This window comes from Astatotilapia calliptera, chromosome 5, assembly GCF_900246225.1.
Source record: "Astatotilapia calliptera chromosome 5, fAstCal1.2, whole genome shotgun sequence".
In the NCBI taxonomy this organism is placed as follows: Eukaryota; Metazoa; Chordata; class Actinopteri; order Cichliformes; family Cichlidae; genus Astatotilapia; species Astatotilapia calliptera.
Genome location: NC_039306.1, coordinates 34,408,358 through 34,430,885, shown reverse-complemented (window position 1 = coordinate 34,430,885; position 22,528 = coordinate 34,408,358). Strand labels below are relative to the sequence as shown.

Genomic DNA, 22,528 nt, shown 5'->3' with positions numbered 1-22,528 from the left:
AAATTGTACAGAGCTAATGCCACTGGTTGTCTTCTAGCTGCTGACAACACATCCTTATCCTGCCACATCTTAAAGCTGTATCTCATGAGCGCACTATTTAATCTGGAATTCACCATCTTTACCTCTTCTACTGAAATCATTTTAAATATTTCTTGTAACATCAACTATTAGTAGCCTACATACAATCATAGACTGTATAACAAAAACAAGCTATCAACAACTTATTTTGGCAAACTTTATTTTCTAAGAAGTAAATAATACTCACCATACCACTTTTGATTAAAAGGGAATAAGATTTTTCATTCAGGCTCATATTTATTGTGCTCTCAAGTAACAGTGGTGAGTGATGCACAAGTTAACTGTTGAGTATGAGAACAAAATTTGGTGAATAAAATGCACTCTGCTAAATTTTTTTACATTTCACTATTTAAAGGATTTTGTAGCCTACTCTAAAACTAACCAACAACCTGGTCAGTGACATAATTTTTAACGCAGTTTAAAAAAAATAACTGGAAGGTCAACAGAAATGAAACAACTAGAGGTGGGCGGATCGATCCAAATATGGATAGTATGGATAACAACTCTAGCATTGGTATCGGATCGATACTAGCACGATTGGATCAATACTTTGCTTTTTAAGTTCAGCATGTAGCCCGCTGAACTGTGTTAATTATTTCTCTGGAAAAAATAATCCTCAAACATGCACTATGAAAAATGTCCGAACATTTTTGTGTGCTTTAGAGACAGAACATTTTACATTTGAGGTCTCCGAAAACCCAGTTTCAAAACACACGAAAAGCTGTTGAAATTTCCAGGCAAGTATATACATGTTAAATGACAAGATATAGTGTTCAAATAGCATCAATTAACAACTTCAGGTTTTTTATTTCTATATGACAATTTTTCGTGATTAAACAATAAGAACAAGTAGTCTGATGTCCTGTAATCATTACATTGTAATCACAGTCCCCTCTGTGCATCCTCCGACATGCCAAAAAGGGAGGCTGTAAAAAGAACAAAACCAATAAATATGAGTAAAGTAACAAAATAACTCACCTTATAAACACAAGGATTTAGGATCCTTTAGCATCTGCTGTTATTTTCAATCAATTCATCCAAAAAAATAAAATAAATACATAAATAAATAATAGATGTGCTTACAGTCTGAGGAGATTGTCCCCAACACCACAGATCGCACTCACAACACTGTCCAGTGATGCTGCATTTCCCTGCAAACGATCATCTCCTCCTCTCTCAGGCACCTCACAGCCATCACCTTCTCAAAGACCTTTCTCTTTGTCTGGAGGTCAGCAGCAGCTACAGTTTATCAACATCAGAAGGGAAAACATAATAGCATATTATCATTCAAGAACAGAACATCCAACTGCTGCTCAGATACTGGGAATTTGTTTAAACAGGATACATTTGAAATATTTATAAATGAAGAGCTTACATTCACTTGTGCTCTGCCAGGGCCAAATGTCGGTCTGGACACAATTTGCTTTGTTGGTTCAGCAAGCTTGGTTCTTCTCATCTAAGATGACCTTGTGAATTCTTTGTCGCCTCTTGTTGCTATCTGTAAATAATCATAAAAAAGGCACACCTTCACATAATGTATATATTTAGATTAGAATCCACACTCTTCAATTTGTTTGCTAGAACATGCATCACATCCAGCTAAAACAAACCTGGATAAGATTTTATTCTGTTTACAAAGTAGCCGTACATGCACCAAACTGCAAAAGTATCAAACGGCCCATTTCAAAGAAACAGGGACATACCACTTTGTCTTTGTTTGTAAAGATTTTGTTTGCACTCTGATGATGGCGACAAACTCCTCTATTCGTGCCTGCAACGCTCCAAGGCTGCCATCGGTTTGATCAGTTTCTAAGTGAGAGGAATATTAATAAGAATACAGGATGAGTATAATACATAAAACTGATCACTCACATTCAGCAATCAGTCTTTGAAGCAGAATTTCCAGAGCTAGACTTTCCCTTTAAGGGGGGCGGTACTTTTCACACAAATGTCATAAGTGTATTGTTTCATTTAAGTGGCTGAGACATAACTCCATGTGCCTTTCCAAGTATACTGTAGAAAAGCTGTACTACGTGTGCTATATAGGGTTTGAAATTATCACCAACCAAATGCAGGAAATCTAAACTACTATAACGCACACAAAGTTAACAACGCAGCGTATGCTGTACAGTGTAGCGAGCAATGCTCAGACCTCTACATTGGAGAGACCAAACAGCCACTTCATAAGCACATGGCACAACATAGAAGAGCCAAATCCAGGGGCCAAGACTCGGCTGTCCATCTCCATCTAAAGGACAAAGGTCACTCTTTTGAGGATGCCAACATTCACATTTTGGACAGAGAGGACAGATGGTCTTAAAGAGGAGTGAAAGAAGCCATTTATGTCCACTGTGAGCGACCATCTTTGAACAGAGGCGGTGGTTTACGACACCAACTGTCTGCCATCTATAATCCAGTTTTGAGATCCTTCCCAGACGCCTTAAAGCCCACTCACATCCTGGGCCATCTGACTTCAATAAATAACATAATACGGTGGGGCTAGGTTTCACAATGGGTTCACCCAAAACCTTGGCTGATTGGGACCTACAACTGTTTTCACATCTTGGCTAATGATAGTGGATAAATGATGATAGAGGATAAATAGGGGGTCCATGTCCCTCTTGAGGGGACACTCCCATAGGGCTTAAAATCTGGGACTCTCCACCATTTGACCTTAGAACTGAAGAAGCTTTTCAGATGAGAAAAGATGAGATGAACATCTTCAGGGAAACTTAAAGTCCAGAGGCTTTTCTTTCCAAGCTCCTTAGACTTCGATGACCTGGATGACTGAGAACCTTCACAGACAGACTACCAAGTGTGATGCAGAGAGAATGAAAATAATACCATAAAAGAACATAATAACTCTCTTTGTTCAGCCTAATGTTACTCTACAGTTCTGTTGTACATCAGTGAGGTGTATGGACTGAACTACAGTGCAGTCTGTTATCATTGACTTGACAGATATTGATTATAAGACATCTGTAGCCTTCATGCGCTGCATTATCATGAGACAACAAGTACGTTGGTGTTCAGGTTTATAAAACCATCTTGTACAACAGCATTTCAATCCAGGTACAATCCCATTTGATCAAATGCAACAACTCTGCCACAAATTCTGCTTTTACAAGCCTTATGTTTCATTGTTGACACTGTCAGAAAGATATTAACTCTACCTTTAGTTCATTAATGAGGCCATGGTGGGTCCTATCATTGTATAGGTGTGCATTATATTGAGAGTCACCTTCAGCCCAGTTCTGCACATCAACCACCTATTGCTGTAGTGTGTTGTCATCCACATTTAGGCTCTCCACTTGTTCTCTAAGGATCCTCTGATCTAATAATACATTAATAAATGTCATTCACTTTGACATTTTTAGAGTACTGGTGCTTTTCCCCATTACCACACACATCAAAATTAGTGTTGAAAAACTTACCTTTAGATATCTCTGGCTCAAAGTGCAGCCCAGCTGCTTCACTTTCCTTTTGTTCCACCCCAAAGTCAGGTGGGTCAGCATGTCTGTTCACCCTGCATTTTAGTTAGTCTACAAATAATAATTAATCAGCAGGAAACTAAGTGGAATCTCACACACAGACACATTAGGACCACATTAGGCCACAGCAGGTGCAGCTCACCATTGAGAGGCAGCTGGCATTGAGAGGTTATAACGGCCTGTAGGACGGATAAGTTTAAGTTAATAAATTAAGTAACAGGTTAAGGTCAACAGCACCTACGCCACCAAGGAGCCCACAAGTATGTATGCCTGGCATGTATGTATGTCAGTACTAAGCAAAATATTTTGACCTAGTTTTATCTTTTTTTTCATGTTGCTTTCAAATCAGTCTGGTAAATCCAAATGACCTTTGATAGGTGCATATACCGTGGGCCAAGGGTAATTCCAAACAAGATAGCAATGCACAGTATGCACTAAAACCTGTAAACACGTCTATTGTGTATGTATTGTGTGACAAAAGGGCCACTTACCATTTATGGTTACAAGAGCCACTATTGCGCCAGGTGAACCCTCAACATTACCTGCTGTGCAGCCACACACATCATCTGGCCTTTGCACAGGCAACAGCCGCACTAACATTAAAACACACAATATATATAAAAAGAATTGGAAGTCCACTGATACACAATAAATATACAATAACAGCACCCACTCATAGTGCATAGTAAGGAATGTATAGGACTTAAAAACTGTACCTATTTGCTGGTGAAACTCTGATGAAGGCTGCAAAAACCCTCCTGTTACTGCCTCTCTGTTGTGCAGGACAAAGCGTGTGTGAACTGCAATATCACAGTGGGCACAAAGGAATGGAAGAGGCAGTCAGTCCAGGCACCTCACAACAACTTGTTTGCCACACTGACACACACTGTGTGGCTGTGGAGCCAGAGGAGCTAACATATTGTCAATAAGACAAGGCCTGGCCTCTTTCTACTTTTGCAAGGACACCATGTTTCTGATTTCCCAGTGAGTAGCAGCCAACTCAGACGACGTCTCACAAGTCACAGCTGCATCCTCTTCTCCATCCTCCAACAACTGAAGGAGCTGCTGACGAAGCAACTCAGTTCCAGGCACTAACAGAAAAAAAACATTAAGAAATAAAGAAACTGCCACAAAGTGAACTAAATACTCTAGGCAGTGTGGCTTAGGTTGGAACAATGACCTTGTCCAGCTATGCCGTGGCTTTGGTGAGAGAAGCTTTGGTGCAGAAACTGATGAGTCAGTAAGATAACTAAATCAGTACCTAAGACTGAAGCTCCTTGAATGAGTTACTTCAATATGGCAGGGTGAAATGTCACTTTGATGCACCACCAGAAAACATGGATCAGGTAACCTGCATACCTGCACTTTAAAGAAACTGGAGAACCTGAAGGACACATGAACACTTCGAACAATCCACAGCTATGACAAGTGCACAGAAATCTGCAGTAACTCCACATTTAAACATGTTCAGTTGCTTCATTCAACAACCTGTCTTTAGATGAGTGACTGTGACAGCATAAAACTTTTTTCTCACCTTCCTTTTTACTCCAAACCTGGAAGCACACACGACACAGGAAATATAATCAGATCTCTGACAGTGAAGACAAATAAACGATCTCGACTTAGCTCTGCTAATAATGACTCAGAGAAACAAAAATGTACATGTGTGTGTGCAGATTATTTATACACTTATTCACAAAAAAGATTACATTTGTTCATTTTTCATTCACCAGTTCACTAAACCAGTCTTGGCTACATAAAAATGCACAATAAAGCAAAACTGGAGAAACCAATAGACATTTTTAATCCTTCTCTTATATGGTAAATGGACTGGTTCTTATATAGTGCTTTTCTACTCTTCTGAGCACTCAAAGCGCTTTACACAACTTGTGCATTCACCCAGTCACACCCATTCGCACAAGCACATTGTTCTAAGTGTTCTAAGTGCTTTCTAAGAAGCATTCACACACATTCATACTCCGATGGATGCATTGAAAAGCAATTTGGGGTTAATATCTTGCCCAAGGATATTTGGCATGCAGACTAGGGGAAGCCAGGAAACCTGGCAACCTTCCTATCAGTAGATGACCTGCTCTACCGCCTGAGCTACAGCCACCCCTATATATGTTCTCATTTTATTTTTACCTATAAACTGAAGCACAAGTGTAAAGACACACAGACATTTGAATCTGTCTGAATGTAAAGATCTTATCTCTCAGTCTCTTTTCTTCTTGAGTTTCTAACAAAAAAATGTATTGATTTGCTGTAATTACACTGTAACATTACTTTTTCATTGTGAATTTCAGCCTCCTTTTTCACATTTCTGCTGCTATTCTTATGCAATCAGACTGTCACAGATTTCATGTTCCTCATTTGTTACCAGCTAGAGTTGGTATTAATTAATTAGGTTGGTTCTCAGGAAGCTATGGTGTTAAATCCTTACCTCCCTGCTTTATATTTTGCTGCATATTTCGTATACAGCACCTCCTTCTGAACGAAAAGGGATTGTTACAACAACGAATCCAGAAAGAAAAAAATCCTAAAACAATAGAGGCAATATCCTTGTTAGAACTGGCCGATTTATTTATGTCCTCTTTTATGGACATTTGTTTTTGTTCTAGGGATTGAAAGATTCTATGGGCTCAAATATTTATGACCACAATTTGAGCCCATATCGAATCCGTATCGTCGATACCACTCTGAATTTTACCTGGTATCGGATCGGAAAGGAAATCAGTGGTATGCACATCACTAGAAACAACGGTCTGGAAACACCTTACGAGTTCTCGTGGTCTCGCGGGATTTCCCAGCGTTGCCTAGCGACGTGACTCTCAATCGGTTCCGCGAGGGCTTTTCTGGCTTTCAGAAGCATTAATGTTTTCTGGAAGTGTTTGTTATGCGCAGAGACACTCTTCAGTTTTCAAGTCTGCTGCTGCTGGCATATTATTATTTTTTTAAGTGACATCTAAAAATGTCTTTTGTAGTTGCTCAGTCCCATTTCATTTTCGGTGTACGGACTGGTGTGAGGAACAATTTGTGTTTCTTTGACGAGCAAACCGTCGTCTTCCCCAGCGGAAACAGCTGCGTGTGTTTCAACACTGTCCAACGATGGCAGCGGTTCATTTCAGGTGCGCTCATTTTTAGATGTCTAAGTCATAACTAACTAACATAAGTAACCTAAATTTCTACCCTGGTGGTGCTCTTGATATAAGTACGAAAGTTGTTTTTTTTAGTATTTAACAGCATTTATTTCTGTTGGTGTCGTCTCTCCAGGCTCAGAGAGAAGTCAGGGAATGCGTGCTATGACCATCAGCTCCAACAGACGCTACCTGGCAGTGTCAGATTATGGAGAGAGAGCCACCGTCACTGTGTTTGACCTGCAGCATGAGCAGGGCAGAAAGAGAAAGGTTTTGAGTGCAGGAGACATGTCTGTTCAAGAGTTTATCTGCATTGCTTTCTCTCCTGATTCCAAGTACCTGATAGGCCTGACAGGGAGCCCCGAGTGGATGCTGATCCTCTGGCTTTGGGAGAAACACAAACTCCTGGCAACACTGAAGACAACAAACACAAATAATCCTGTCACCCAGGTGAGTCATCTGTGCTGCATCAGTGAAGCTTGTATAAATGCAGGCATACACATGCTGAACACGTTGTTATTATTATAGTAACTGTTTCTCATCAGGTCAGCTTCAACCCTTACAGCAACACACAGCTCTGTGTGAGCGGAACCGGTGTTTTCAAGCTGTTCCGCTACTCAGAGGGGGCCCTGAAACCAAGCAGTGTTGCAAAGGTTGAGTCCATCAATTTCCTGTGCCACACCTGGGTGTCAGAGCACAGGGTGATCGCTGGCACAGACACTGGCAGACTGCTGGTGTTTGAGTCTGGAGACCTGCGAAGAGAGATCAGCATGACTTGTGTGCAGGGCCAGCCTGCCAGGTGAGAAAGCTGGACCACATGAACTGGTGCTATTTTACATGAAGCAGCCTCTGTAACTCATCTCCACCCCATGCTGTTCCTGCCATTTTTGACCCAATCAGGGTCAAGTCCATAATCATAATGGTGAATAATCTGACCTCAAAACCAACTAATTTTATTGAATTCTGTCGGTTGTACCCCAAAAATATCTAGCATAGAGCTTTTCATGGCTACCAAAAGCACCTGCTAAACTGGGCAGATGGGCAAATATAAATGATTCCTGGTGTCTAACTTCATTGTTGTCCAACAAATACACGCCGATGGATTAAATAAAGACTTTAAATGTCTGAGCAGCTAGTATCACTCATAACGTGTGGCAATGATTTAAAAAAGTAGTGGAAAAATTGGCAGACATGTTAAAACATGGAATGGAAATGCGTATAACAAATGATAACCAGCTGATCTCAGACCAGATGAATGGGTTCACTGTGGTCACTGCAGCGATCCATCTTTGATGAGTGATGTTCTTGCTTATACCCGCTTCACTCTGCACAGGCAGGTGGAGGTAAAGAAGATCAAAGATGCTAATGTGAATGAAGGTCCCTCTGTCCCTTCCATCACAGCAATCCTGTCCTACTCCAAAGGCTTTGCATGCTCTAGAGGTCCTGGCACCGTTTTTCTGTTTGAGCAGACAGATGAGAATGGTTACAGAAAGACCAGGGAGATAAAGGTAAATGTTCAAGCTTTATTTCAGAAAAGGTGGAAAGTGAAGTCTTTGTGTGCACATGGGTATGCTTGTGTCAGATCCCTCTAGATGCATACTGCAGCGGTGTGACCTTGGCAGAATACCAGCAGATTGACACCATATGCATCAGTCCAGCAGAGGAGACTTTGGCCATCAGCACAAACCGAGGACAGCTGTACAGTGTCTGCCTGTCCTCTGTGGACATGAACAAGGTGCTCTACAGTTACACCTACCAGCACCACCAATGACGGGGTTCATCATTTGTATAAGTGAAATTACTGCATCAACTGTCCTAGCTGGTATTTTATTTTCTTCCACATGCCCCCATCAATTCAGATTATGTAGAGCTGTTTGCTACATCCATTCTCACACTGACCTCCTCTGTACTTGAAACATTACTTTAGTAGCTGGTCGGCAGTCAGAAATACATACATATTATTTTGCTGTTTTACTTTTTCTTCTATGTATGATCTCACTTCCTGTTGGGTCTGTGTTTCCATAAGCCCCGCTAATTCTAGAGACTTATTCATCATGAAGAAAACAAGACAGTCGATCGATCAAACACTTGCGCAAGGGAGGCCTGTGTCCACCACGAAAATGACCTCTACCACGACCTCCCTTGCTGCCCTTTTTATTGAGACACAGTTCACACAAAACACGTCAGAACAAAGCCACGCCCCCTTGGTTCTGAGACAAAGCATTTGTATGTATATGTGTGAACTTCTGTAAGAAAGTGTGTGTGTGTGTGTGTGTGTGTGTGTGTGTGTGTGTGTGTGTGTGTGTGTGTGTGTGTGTGTGTGTCAGACCTCCTGCTGACCAAAGGGTCGTAAACCCAGGAAGCTTACAAAAAAAGAAACAGATCTTTCAGATAGGATGTATCTACAATAAAACCTCCTCGAGCACAGAGTGGTTGGAGAGGTGGTCAGGATCAAAGGAATGGCTTTGATCCTACTGCTTGAACTAAGACTGTACAAATTTAAGAAACACAATGGCAACATTCAACAATTAGACTTAACACTTCCTCTTCTTTTTTTTGGTGGATCAATTGTGCTAATTTCCAGTTGGATATTTTTAACAGTCTTTGTGTGCTGTAGCAAAGAAAACAGTAGCGAAGTCTTGTGAATGAAAAGAAAAAGGTCAATCCAAGAAACATGGAAAACAGTTCAAATAATCCAGCAAAAAATAATTTTGTCTTTATTTGCAGCTCCATATTTTTATTCATGGACTTTGTTAGAGTAGTTGTCTTATACTAGGCCTCGATACATCCCCTCAGTTCATTTTTTATCTGAAACAAGCTTCTCTGCCTTTAAGTTAGTTCTCTAAGGTAACCTTTTTACAGATATTTCCTCTCTTTGACATCATCTAGAGTAGATGTGGCCCACATGAGGTCAGTGGTAGATTAGGATTTAAATGTAAAGACATTGCACCCTTTGATAAACTCCCCATCAGAATTGATTTGAGAATATAGGCTGAACTCAATTCTGATGTAGCATGGCCCTCCACAACAGTGCCAGTTTCTCATGTGGCCCCTTGAAAAGTTAATTGCCCATCCATTCTCTAGAGAAAAAGGGTAAAAAAAAATTTGTTGTTGTTTTCTCCTTCTCTTCCTTCATTGTCTTCTTTCTGTTGTCTACCTCCACTCTCTTTTTTTCTCCACTTGTTTAAGGCATCAGAGTTCTCTTTAGATGTTTAAAGTTATCTTTGCAACTCCATTAGGAGGATAAACTACACTTTGAGTTCCTGTCCCAGTCCTTCCACTCCAGCTCCATCACTGGTTTGTCCATCTGCATACGCAAGCCCCTCGTAGCCACCTGCTCTCTGGACCGCTCTGTCCGCATCTGGAACTACGAGACAAAGTAAAACACATACACACAATTCCTTTTATAGATATATATCAATCAGTTTTCGTCAGGTTGATACAATATAAAACTGCATAACAGAATGACATGTCGTCTTTCTGAGCTCTTGCTGTTCTCTCTGTTTTGTCTCTAGAGTGTTGGAGCTGTGCAAGGAGTTCCAGGAGGAGGCGTACAGCGTGGCACTACATCCCACAGGCCTCTTCATCCTTGTGGGGTTTTCAGACAGACTCAGGCTGATGAACCTGCTTATTGATGACATCCGCACCTTCAAGGAGTTCACTGTGCGCAGCTGTAGAGAGGTAGAGGTTGCTTTGCATTTGTGTTTGCAGTAAATCTGAACAGCCAATACTGAAATAATCAGAGTATTACTAAATTCAAGGGTGAAATGATTGATCTTTACCCCCTTCTGTTGTGTCTCATCCAGCTGTGTTCTGTAAATCCGTAAATACTGAATCCTGGGTTAGCGTTTTCAGCATTTACTGCGATATCTGATAATTCATCTTAAAGTGGAGCATTATCACATTTTCCACTCAAAACTTTTGCGCTTGGACTCTGTCTTTGTCTCCTTCACTTTTCAGTGTGCTTTTAGCAATGGTGGCCACATGTTTGCAGCTGTCAATGGAAACATCATTCAAATCTATTCTGTCACCTCTTTTGACAATATCCTTAATCTGAAGGGCCACAATGGAAAGGTGAGTCAGCTGGAGTATGTGTTACAGAGGAGTCCCAGTGCTTATTTGTCATTCTTATTTACTGGTATTTCAATTAACAGGTGTGTCGGATTGAATGGAGCCTGGACGACAGCCGGGTCGTGTCTTGTGGGGTGGATGGGGCAGTGTACGAGTGGAACACGCAGAGTGGCAAGCGGGAGTCAGAAAGCGTCCTAAAGTCCTGTAGTTATACAGGTGTGGCCTTCTCCTCAGACTGTAAGACCATCCTGGCTGTGGGAACAGACCTCACTCTGAAGGAGATCCAAGACTGTCAGGTTAGCAAGCACAGCTGACTCCTGGATTTGTTCTTTTAAGTTGCTGCAAATCAACAAAACATCTCAAGCAGCAGCAATGTTGTTTTTTCTTTCTTTTTTTTTTGTTTAAAAAAAACTGGGTTTATTGTTATATCCTATCCACAGGTACTGAGGGAGGTTCCAGCTGATGAGACAGCTCACACTGCTCTTGCAGTGTCCCATTCTGGTAGAGTGGTCTTCACCGGGACCTCCAGTGGGACTGTAAGGGCCATTAAATACCCATTACCTATCCAGAAGGAATGGATGACATACCAGGCTCACTCTGGGCCTGTCACCAAGGTGAGCAGAAGCACTGATTTGCTCTGATTGAGATTTGCACTGATCAGAATACTTTATTGATCCCTAGGGGAAATTATGTGTATTAATGTGATGTGAGATTGATATACACACAATCTCACATCGTGTATGAAAAAATCGATTGACTATGATGCTGATCATTCAGACGCAAAGAGTCCACCCACTAAAACATGTGTGTCCTCAGATGGTGATCACGTATGATGATCAGTTCCTGCTGACAGTGTCTGAAGACGGCTGTCTGCTGATTTGGAAAATCATCGATAAGGAAGGCAGAGGTCTAAAGAGCAACAAACACATAGTCCACACGGAAGAGATCCTTATCACCAAGTCAGACCTGGAGGAGAAGGTGAGTAAGTGCATAGTGTGACACCCCCCTGTTGGTCTTGTTCCTAAAGCATTGTAAGTTCTTGATCCTGGACCATCAGTGCAAGTGGTCAGTTATGTGTTTGTAATGTTATAGCTTTGGAACATCACTCAGTGCAACACTCAGTGCATCATGGGAAGTCTCCAGCAGCCTAGGCCTATTTCAGCATAACTAAGGATTCAGGGTCACCTGATCCAGCCCTAACTATATGTATCCTATGTATGTGTATATTTCATCTAAAAGAAAAGTTTTAAGCCTGATCGTAAAAGTAGACAGGGTCTCTGAAAGCTGAAGCCTCTGCCCCCCAGTCTACTTCTACTTCCTAGAAGGAACAATCCTTAGTGCTGTACTGCATGTGAGGTTTGCCAGATGAAGCCTCCCCATACATGGCTAGCGCATCCATCCATGCATACTTACATACACACACGTAGATACAGAGGTGGCAAAAGTACAGATATTTCGTACTTAAGTACAGATACTAGTATCAAAAAAGCCTGTTTTAAAAATGTGAGGAGTAGAATGTAAAGATATTTGATTAAAATGTAGGGAGTAAAAGTAAACAGCTGTCAGAAAAATACCTACTCAAGTAAAGTATAGATACCTGAAAATTCTTTTCAAGTACAGTAACAAAGTATTTGTACTTTGTCATGTTGTTCAGTAATAACATGCGCCGTTAAAATTGGGCGCTCTTCCTTCCTTTTTAGTTTCAAAACACGAAGGGTGTTTGTTTCACTTTAAGGTTGGATTAAGAATTACTGTGTGAGGAACGGTTTCACTTTTGACTAGGGAAATAATATGCTTACTTTTGGGTTTATGAGAATTGAATTACAGTGAGAAGGGGATCTTCTGAATGCGCAGGTTGTTTGCTACTGTGAGACAGTGGAGAGAACTTACGAAGTTACCTTCTTTCACCAATTAAGAGTGGAAGATCTCGTAACATTCTGGTGGAGATGCCGGGGTAAAAAGAGTGAGTTCGGACGAGGAAGTCCGAGAAAAGGACACCTTGAGTTGAGCAAGGTGTTTAACTGACTCAGGATTTCAGAGAATCGAGTCAGCTGTGATCTTGAGTTCTGATGGTAAATTGATTTTCCTTTAAAATCAATGTTTACTATGATGAAGTAATTCTGATGATATTACTAGATGTGCTGTGATACCAGTGAAGAATAAGTTGTGTACATGAGGATACACAATTGTGTTGAAGATTACTGGACCCGGCGAGGTCCATTTGATGAAGTTCTTGGGCAGATAAATGACAAACAGTTCTTCAAGTGTGTGGAGAATTTAAAAAGAAAAAACTGAACTTGCAGGTTCTCCGTACTGTGTGGACTTATATCAGAGTTATAAGTCCAAAGGTTATGCCCTGGAGGCCAAGAGTTGTGTTTAAAGAAGAACATGACTTAGAAAAGGACATTTAAGGTCACATTTTGTCTAAGATGGGGAGAATTGTCCCATATGTGTTTATTTCTCTTCTCTTTTAAGAGGACAGACGCAGTTACTGAGTGTTGTCTACTTCCTCTTTCTGATTCTTGAAAGCATGTTTGATAAAATACTCTTAGGAAAGCGTATTTTGAGTGATTCTAAGTGTGTGAATGTTGTGAGTACTCGATTTGAATGATTCTGTGTGATTTATACAAAATAATAAATAACTAATAAAAACTCATAGGCGAGTGTGTGAACAGAGGAAGTCTGAGAGAGAAGTGTGTGCGTAGGCAAACTGCAGAGTGTGTGCGTGGAATAAGGGTGTATTGTTTTTACATCAAGATTTAGTAGAACTAAAGTAGAACGTCACAAACAAACAGATAAAAAAAGTAAAATAAAGAGAGAAAATAACTGACAATTACATTAATGAATAGAAAACACACATACACAAAGTGCCATATGTGAAAATTATTTTAGGAAAGAATCAGAAGTTCTATGTCTGCTTATAGCTATTAAAAATGTACGATTAACTGTGACTGTCTGGAACCTATTTTAATCTGTATTTGACGCCATGGGGGGGGGGGCGTGTACCCCACTGCTTTAGAAGTGTCCACAACATGTATTTTGGTCAGAAGACATATGTTGATGTTTTCTCCGGGCTGTTAATAAACTCATCGTTTGATTGCACTTTTCTGGGGCTTCCGTGGTTTGTGACACTGCTCTACATTGATCGATTTCGCGACAGCTTTGGTGGAGGATGCACAAATCTTGAGCTTGGGGATATCCTGAATCCTGACATCATCAGTGACTGTTCCCACGATGACAGTGATTTTGTTCTCACGGCCGGGAAGCTTCATCTTACGGATCAGGCGGGAGACAGCAATGTTGGTTCTGCTCATGAACAGCCTCTGTTGGTTTGGATGTTCCCAGCTCTGTACATACGACCATTTTCGGCTTCTTATGATGCCCCAGCAACCAGGACCAAGCTAAGGTCCTGGTTGCTGGGGCAGCATCTCAGCAGAGACCTCACTCTCACCACTAATCCTGGTCTTTCGGGGACCTTGAGGTGTTCCCAAACCAGATGTAACTTCTCCAGCATCTCTCTTCAGCCTTTCTCTCTTTAGTACATGCCTGAAACACCTCGTTTAGGAGGCCTCCTGGTCAGATGCCTGAACCACCTGAGCTCACTTCTTTTGATGTGATGAAGTAGTGGCTCTACTTGGACTTCCTCCTACATGAACAGGCTCCTCACCGAGCCTTTGGAGGAAGCTCATTTGCACTGCTTGTATCCATGGTCTTCAACCACTACACACAACTTGTGGCTGTAGGTCAGGGTGGGAATGTAGGTGAGCCAGTAAATCGACAGCCTCGCTTTCACACGAAGCAGAGTCTGGGGTTCACATTACTGCAGACGCTACAGCAATCTGTTCTTTCCAAGTAGTATGAGGTACACTTCATGTGTTTATGTGTCTGGTTTAAGTTATTTATGTACGACACTTTAGAAGAAAGCTAAAAGAATTGCAACAAGGTGACAACTGTCATGTTATGGTTAAAAGAAGAGGTATTGAATGTATGTTCCTGCGTCTACTTTCAGACCCAGCACATGCTGGAGATGAAGATGCGGCTGGAGGAGCTGCAGATGGAGAATGAGTACCAGCTCCGCCTGAAGGACATGAACTACAACGAGAAGCTCAGAGAGCTGTCTGACAACTTTGTCCAGCAGATAGAATCTCTGAAAACATCCCAACAGGTGTACCTCTGTTACACGAGAGCTCAGCTTCACATAGATTTACAACTTAAAGGTCAAAATGTCTTCCCAAGACTAGCAATCATCAGTGGGTGACTTTTGACGTTGATTAATTGAGTCAGTAGCTGCTGCCCTTGATGAATCAAGTATCCTGCTTTTACTGCAGGCCATGAAGACAGAGATGGAAAAGCAGGAATGTGAGAATCAGCAGAATTCTGCAGAGCTTATTATGAAGCATTCGAAAGAACTGAAGGATTTAGGTAACAGGAGAACAGGATCAGCACAATCTGTTATCTTTATTTTTGTAAGTGTTTGGTGTTCATACTCTTTTAATCACACACAGAGCTATCATACAGCCAGAAGCTGATTGTGGAGCACGAGAAGTACCAGGATCTTCAGCAAAAACATCAAAGAATGCAGGAAGACTATGAGAAGCAGCTCAAGTCTGCAGAGGACAGAAAAATCCAAGCGGTGGAGGAGCTCACAAAGATGTACGAGGCCAAGCTACAGGAGAAGGCCGAGCTCCTCGCTCAGGTCAGTAATAAGGAGCAGGAAGAGGAGGTGGTGGTAAGTTAAATGGTGCAGCAGTTGAATGAAACCGGTAATCTTTCGTTTAGTGTCAGGAGGACACCGAACAGAAGATTAGTGTTTTTAAAGCAATCATAAAGCAGGCTGAAGAGGACGAGGAGAGGAAGATTCTCGAGATCCAGACCAATTATGAGAAGAAAATGAAAACTGAGAAACAGACCAATACAAATCTGAAGGGAAAAAATAGCATCATGGCACAAAAGGTGAACAAAGCTTCTGTTATTCACTGAATGTTTGGTTCTGTTGCAGAGCATCAGCTCTGTCTCCTGTCTGTCTGCTCACATCAGCTGCTGTTCTCTGTGTGTCTTCTCTTTGGTTGGTTGGACGCTGGTGTGTTCACAGTTCATCAGTCTACAGAAGCAGATTGATGACAGGAGCGCTGATATAAACAAACTGAAGCAAGAGCGGCAGAGGCTGCTTGGGCTGATCCGCTCCCTGGAGAGTGACATTGAAGACCTGAAGAGGCAGATCTCTGGACATGAAAAGACCAGTCAGGACAAGGTGACCAAGATCAGAGCTGTCATTTCCTGTCAACCAAACGTCCACTTAGCAGAATTTTAAACAGTTTTACATTTTGAAGCCTCGACGTTACACATATGGAGTCAGAAGTGACGACATTCATTAACTTATCATTTAACACTAGCTTTAACTCCATAAAGCATAAAGTGACATTTTAATGATGAGTTTTGACACCCAGCTGATAGAAACAAATAAGATTTGGGGACTTCTCGCCCCCTCGAGTTCCTGCTCTTTGTTGTGCTCAGCAGTGTTGGTCAAGTTACTTGAAAAAAGTAATCAGTAACTAATTACTGATTACTTCCCCAAAAAGTAATCCCGTTACTTTACTGATTACTTATTTTCAAAAGTAATTAATTACTTAGTTACTTAGTTACTTTTTAAAAACACGATTTACAACCTGACGAGGTGATAAAGCGATAGATCTTTCAGCCCAATTCTACTTTTTCTGCATAATCCATCATACAAAATGTAATCAAATGGAAAAGTCTCTTTTTAAAACTTGTTTTATTAGTTTTAATCTTTTAACTTTATGCATCAAGCAAAAATTTAATTATGTGCAACATTCTCTGAGTTGAATAAATTAGTTTAACATTTAAACCTATTTTCTACACATTCCAGCACATAAAATAAAATATTTTTTGTGTTTACACTCAGTCTTTCAAATAGATGCAAGTAAAACACAGCAGAACATAAATAAAGTCAAAGACTCAGCGGTCCTGTTGCTCTATTTTCACCTGTAAAGCAGGACTGGGGGTAGGCGGAGGTTTACCCTGGTGCAGGTGTGCCGCGGTCAGTGGAAGAATCAGCGAGTTTCTCTGTGAGTTTCCCATTACGTCGTTGCGCACTCGGTGCTTGCTCGGAAGTTTAGGGGTTTTTTTTGCTGTAAAGAGAAGTTTTCTTCCCACGCACGATGGACGCTAATGTTTTTGTCACTTTTTATGGAATCAAACTCAAAGTAAGATCAGTACTTCCACGCTTTAAACGCTGCACGCTCATACTCTCTCCCACAATCGATATGTGATCCACTGTTGATCTGCACACAGCTGTTGTCACTAACGGCGCGCTCACCACTGTCGTGAGACATTCTTGCAAAAAATCACGGTTTTAGTAACGCAGTAACGCAGCGTTCCTACGGGAAAGTAACGGTAATCTAATTACCGTTTTTGCAATAGTAATCCCTTACTTTACTCGTTACTTGAAAAAAGTAATCAGATTACAGTAACGCGTGTTACTGCCCATCTCTGGTGCTCAGTGCTCACTTATTTGTTCCTCAAGTTTTTCTGCTTCTTTGTACTTTCCTTCATGACCATCCTGACAGCTTCACAGATCTCCCTCCAGGAATTTGCTGACATTTATGAGTCATTATAGATGAGATGATGATTGCGTTGAAAAATAGCCAGAAATACACAGGACGAACAGGCCAGTCACAACAGCTGTGGGCTGCGTTGATATGTCTTCTGGTTCTACAAAGGAGTGCGTCAGGTTATGTTGTAGGTTTATTGAAGGGTGTCAGAGGGGTTGCAGTTGTGATGCAGGTGCAGTGTAGATTTCTCAGCGAAGCTTAAGTGCTGTGTTACTGTGCATACATTTATGGGAATATGAGCATATTATAAGCATATAAGTATAATATAAGCATATTTTAAAGCGCTGGGTTACTGAAAGACAGACAAGTTTTCCTACAATGCACTTCAACTCTGAGCTCTTCTCTACATTAGCTGTAAAATTGTACTGTCTAATTCAGTTTGACTACATGACATATGGAGACTGATCTGGACCAGATTCTCTTGACATTGTTCAGAATTCATGTATGAAAACCTTTGAACTCTAAAACCGTTCAACCTGTTCATGTTCTCACAGGATCACATTATCTCGTGCTTGAAGAGAAAGAATCAGGAACTGGAGAAGTTAAAGTTTGTTCTTGAATTCCAGCTGAATGAGTTAAAGCAGAAAACTGAGCCTCTGCAACATGACATCAATGTGAAGAAGGAGCGGATCAGTCAGGTATGTGAAAGATGGAAAAGCTTAGCACTGTGTTAACACATGGTTAGAAAACATATGTGGAGACTGTTGAATACATAAATGTAGATGATTCATAAGGGTTCCTGTACATTTTCTTGCCATTTGAATAGTGTTGAGTTAAAAAGTTAGACAGAAATAAAGTTTGCTGTGCTCGGTTGACCTTGTTTTAATTGATCTGATAGGACTGCATTAGCAGTCAAGTTAAAACAGTGTCAACACTACCAGTTACAGTGTCGTGCTATTTCTCGTGTTCGGCAGCTGGAGGAAGAGCTGATACAAACCGACAAGAGCAATGCTCAGCTGAAGCTCACCGTCTCTGAGCTGAAGCTCAAACTGAAGACCAGAGACAAAGAGATGTGCAAAGAGAGTCAGAAGGTCAGTAAACAAACAACGCTTCCTTTTTAAAGTAAAGAGTAGGGCTGAACGATTATGGAAAATAATCTAATTGCGATTTTTTGCCCCAATATTGCGATTGCGATGCGATATGCGATTATTTTTTAAGGTCTTTGTCTTCTGTATTATTAAACAAAGACAAGCAATACATCATATAGTATGGCCAATACTATATTACATTAATTTTAAACTGTTCTTTCCTGGAAGACAGACCTCTGTTATGATGACATGAGGTGATGCATGAATTGATGACTGACATTTTTATTTAACTTCTTCAATCACAACAGTATATTTGAACATACACAATAGTTTATTTTTAGCTTACAAACATCTGAGCATAAAGTGCTGACAAGGAACCCTGGTGTAAACATTAAAATGAAAGTCAGTACAATGTGCAGATTGCAGAAATATACATAAACAAAATCAGTGGCTTTACCACACTCAGTTTTTCGACATCTGTGAACTACTAGACAGTCATTAAATTAAAAAATAATATTAAATAAATAAAACTAATAAATAAAAAATACACACATCTTACTGATCTCTGCAGTCAGTAACATTACACATAAAGTGCAAACATAATAGCAATTGTATAAACACAAACACGCCTTTAAAATTTAAAGGCGTGAAATTGGACGGTCTAGTTCTGATTAGCGTCACCGCTGTCTCGGTGGAGTTTAATAAACTCGGCCGTCTGCTTCTTGCTATCTAAAATATAACCAGACACTGGTGTAAATTCTCGACTGTCTCATACTTCTGTTTAATAAGTTTTCTGTTTGACGTTTAGTCAGCTGTGTGAAAACCAAGGAGGAACCCACCCGGGGGATTAATAAAGTTTTATTTTATCTAATCTAATAACTTTAATCTCAGCCAAACCGATTTACTCACGAACAAACAAAACACTGAAAAAAGCCCAACAATAACATTTTTAGGTTGTCTAAGTGACTTATATATTACGTTTAACCCGAGCAGCGAAACTCCGCGGTGATCTGAAAATGATGTGCCGGGAGTTGTGCCGTTCTCGGCCGCATCAGTAACCCTCAAGCTCCCGGCTAGCTGTCGAGCTGGTGGGTAGCAGACGCCTCTGAAAACGTCGAAGCACTTTTGCAAATATGGGATATCTTGATAAACCGAGCAGATATTTGATGTTTACACAACTACTTTCTCGCCTGAAAATATGTTAAAAGTTTATTTTGTGACCCAGAAAGATTAGTATGAGTAATTTTAAAACTTAGTAGCGGCCGCCATTGCTGGAAACTGGAGTTTGGCTGGGCCGCGCTATGAATTCTGGGATATGGTAGTAATTTGGACAGCCTTCGGCGCGTCGCTGTGACGTAATCGGTCTACAAATGCGGCCTCAGGAGGATGCAGCCCATGAATTGTATAATATAATCGCAGTATAATCGCAGCCTTTGCGGTTAGAAAATTGCACTTGATCATGTTGCGATATTATCGCAAATGCGATATATCGTTCAGCCCTAGTAAAGAGGCAAAACTACATAATCTGTGTCATTGTGCAAATAATTGTGGACCTAACTCTTTTGAGAAAGAAGTGGCATTCAGAGAATCTTGAATTGAAGTCTAATGGAGAAATCTGCAAAGAAAACTTTTTAAACCCACTGGGCCAGAATCAAAATCAGCAACTCTTTTTTTTAAAATCAGATTTGAGGTACTGCTAACATTAATGCCAAGTGGCAAGATTAGGTCCTAGAAGGACTTTGGCTCCACCCAAAAGCTCTTGCTTACAAGTGGTAGCCAATCAGAGGAAATGTAGGGTGGCGGAAACTAAAACCTGTTTCAGACACAAGGTGAACAGCTGCATGAAGGCCAAGTATAAGGTAAATGATGATTGTTTTTAACTGTGAATCTACTGGGCTACATGTACTGTAGTAAAATCGAGGAATAAAAATATGAAGCTGGAAGTGAGCAGAATAGATCCTCTTTAAGCTTTGAGGATAAAAGTGTAATAAAAATCATTCCTTTTTTAATATAAGAATGGGCTTCTCTTGTTTTTTGTTGTCAGGTCAAAGATTTGGAGACGCATCTCCAGCGATTGAAATCAGACCTGCACAACTGTGTCGGCTTCATCCAGGAGCCTAAAACTCTGAAGGACAACATACAGATGATATACGCTCGATATGTCCAGCAGACTGAAAGGGTAAGTGTGCTAAGAAATACCCCAAGAGCTGCCTGGATGCTGGGAGGGCTTGAAATCAAACTGTCAAGTGTATGTCCCGTTTGAAAGGTGGAGAGAACCAATGCAGATGATACTGTTCAGAAGGCGCTGCGTCACCAGTGTGATCGACAGGAGAGGACAGTAAATGGCCTCAAAATGAGGCTGGTCAAATCTGCAGAGGAGCACGAAAAGGTCTACACCAAAATCATGAAGGTTAGTCATTACCCAGATCACAACAGTACATTGGCATTAGTCATTAACAATGCAACTCTGAAGTCTTAACATATCCTGTATGACAGAGTGTGAAAGTGTAATGTGGAGTAAAGACCTGCTGAATTGATAGTTATCTAGCCACGACTTTGGACTTTGCAGGAAAACATGACTCTGATTGCTGAAATCAACGAGCTGCGGAAGGAGCTGCATTTGGCCAGGACTCAGGCTAAAGACGTCAGAGCTCAGCTGGCTCTCTTAAAGAAGCCCAAGAAGTCACAGCCCATCTTAGAAGAAGCAGCCTACCAGGAGCCCAAACAGCTAGGAGTCAGCTGATCGTCTTTTACCTCAGCAATAGCTCTGCAACTAACACACAGCAGCAGATACACATGAAAATCATATAAGAAGAAAGTTGTTAGTAAGATTGTTGTATTCACTTTGATAATGAACGTGTGGATTTGTATGTTACCATAGCAATTTACTGCAGAAAACAATCACATTGATAAAGGTTTGATCACTGACCAGTGAACCTGTTCTCATTTCCAGGAAGTCAAATACTGATGTTTAGCCAAAGACGCTGGTGTCTCCAATGTATACAAAAGATGTCCTTTAGCAGTGGCCCTGTGTAGTGAGGCGAGTCTTATTCCTCATGTCACAACTGCAATATATATATATATATATCATTTTCATTTTTAACCTAAACATGTAGTTCTAGTGTCTAAACCAGAGAAAATAAAAACAAAATTGAATGTTGAGTGAAAGGACACAAACCAATATCTCCAGGTTCTTGTCATTCCTACCATCCTACCTACTTGTGTGCTCTTTAAAACAGGTATCATAAACATCAGCTTTATAGCAGCCATGCAGATATTGTTTCTAAAATAATTTCTTAACCATCTATAGATCTGCTGCAGCCTCACAGTAACCATCCACATGTTCAGATGGTTTACAAATCTTCATTTCTCTCCACTTTGCAACTTCTCCCCTCCTATTGGTGAGCGCTTAAGAAATTATTTGTGTATTCATTGATGTTCCTCAACCACAGAAATTCCCAACAGCCACACAATATTTACATTCTGGAATTAACACTTCAATGGATAAGGCTACATTTCTAAACAGATCCGCTGTTAAAGCTAGTCCCTCCATGGTGTCCCAGCACCACACGTGTTAGTTTAGTTAAAACATACACGTGCTGTTGGTCTTGCTTATGCAGCATCTACATCAGCTCTGCGTATTTTGCACATATGAAATCAATGGTAAGGTGATGTGACTTTTATACATTTTACATCAGATAAAAACTTTATTTGTAAGATTCAGATAATTATTTATTAAAAGCTAGACATTTTAAATGAGAATAAGAAAGAAAACTATTCCTTTGTGCCCGTCTTTCCCTGTTTATGCCCTACCTGACATCCACTGGTTTCTTCATTCTGGCGCAAAGTGGGCGATAAACAAACGAGAGACGGGACGTGCGACAGAAAAGCTGATCAGCTGATCATTGATCAGTTTCATGATTGAAGTAGCAACAGGAGAGGGAGAGGAGAAGAGGCAGCTGTCCAGCGTAAAGACGCATTCTAGGCTAAGTATGGGAGAAATCTCATTCCTTTTAATCTCAGTACCGTGATGAAATTGCTTTCAGGACCATTGCCCAAGCAAGGGGGAGGGTGCATCTGACCTCGGCTGT

General features: G+C 40.8%; 1 protein-coding gene and 1 long non-coding RNA gene across 8 annotated transcripts; one reads left to right on the top strand and one right to left on the bottom strand.

Annotated features, from left to right (window-relative positions):
- Positions 1-884: 884 nt before the first annotated feature.
- On the bottom strand, positions 885-6,213 carry LOC113021742 (uncharacterized). Of its 4 annotated transcripts, none has more exons than XR_003272349.1 (8): positions 6,013-6,213; positions 4,286-5,122; positions 3,513-4,162; positions 3,252-3,412; positions 1,782-1,887; positions 1,454-1,576; positions 1,162-1,317; positions 885-1,004 (listed from the first exon to the last, which is right to left on the bottom strand). It is a non-coding gene; the product is annotated as an uncharacterized LOC113021742 (long non-coding RNA). The 4 variants fall into 4 exon arrangements; XR_003272348.1 differs by having other exon boundaries at positions 3,252-4,162; positions 4,286-4,660; positions 4,831-5,122; XR_003272347.1 differs by having other exon boundaries at positions 3,252-4,162.
- A 180-nt stretch (positions 6,214-6,393) lies between these two features.
- Positions 6,394-22,063, top strand: cfap57 (cilia and flagella associated protein 57). 4 transcript variants are annotated; one of them, XR_003272485.1, is made up of 22 exons: positions 6,394-6,697; positions 6,843-7,156; positions 7,252-7,505; positions 8,040-8,214; positions 8,289-8,441; positions 9,946-10,085; positions 10,222-10,387; positions 10,667-10,780; positions 10,861-11,073; positions 11,218-11,391; positions 11,594-11,755; positions 14,787-14,942; positions 15,106-15,199; positions 15,283-15,473; positions 15,557-15,730; positions 15,870-16,028; positions 17,904-18,047; positions 18,324-18,440; positions 20,482-20,616; positions 20,704-20,847; positions 21,007-21,262; positions 21,391-22,063. XR_003272485.1 is itself a non-coding variant. In XM_026169039.1 (21 exons), the coding sequence occupies exons 1-21, from the start codon at positions 6,541-6,543 to the stop codon at positions 21,178-21,180; spliced, it is 3,501 nt and encodes a 1,166-aa protein (XP_026024824.1). In that variant the 5' UTR covers positions 6,394-6,540; the 3' UTR covers positions 21,181-21,365. The 4 variants fall into 4 exon arrangements, 3 of the variants coding, with proteins under 3 accessions (XP_026024824.1, XP_026024825.1, XP_026024823.1); XM_026169039.1 differs by lacking the exon at positions 21,391-22,063 and having other exon boundaries at positions 15,115-15,199; positions 21,007-21,365; XM_026169040.1 differs by lacking the exon at positions 21,391-22,063 and having other exon boundaries at positions 17,976-18,047; positions 21,007-21,365.
- Positions 22,064-22,528: the final 465 nt, after the last annotated feature.

Bases quoted from the DNA above. Each gene is read 5' to 3' on its own strand.
- cfap57 (XM_026169038.1), top strand. From the start codon at position 6,541: ATGTCTTTTGTAGTTGCTCAGTCCCATTTCATTTTCGGTGTACGGACT. The intron at 14,943-15,105 runs GTGTACCTCTGT...CTTTTACTGCAG, and splicing joins CTCTGAAAACATCCCAACAG to GCCATGAAGACAGAGATGGA. The intron at 16,029-17,903 runs GTGACCAAGATC...ATGTTCTCACAG, and splicing joins AAAAGACCAGTCAGGACAAG to GATCACATTATCTCGTGCTT.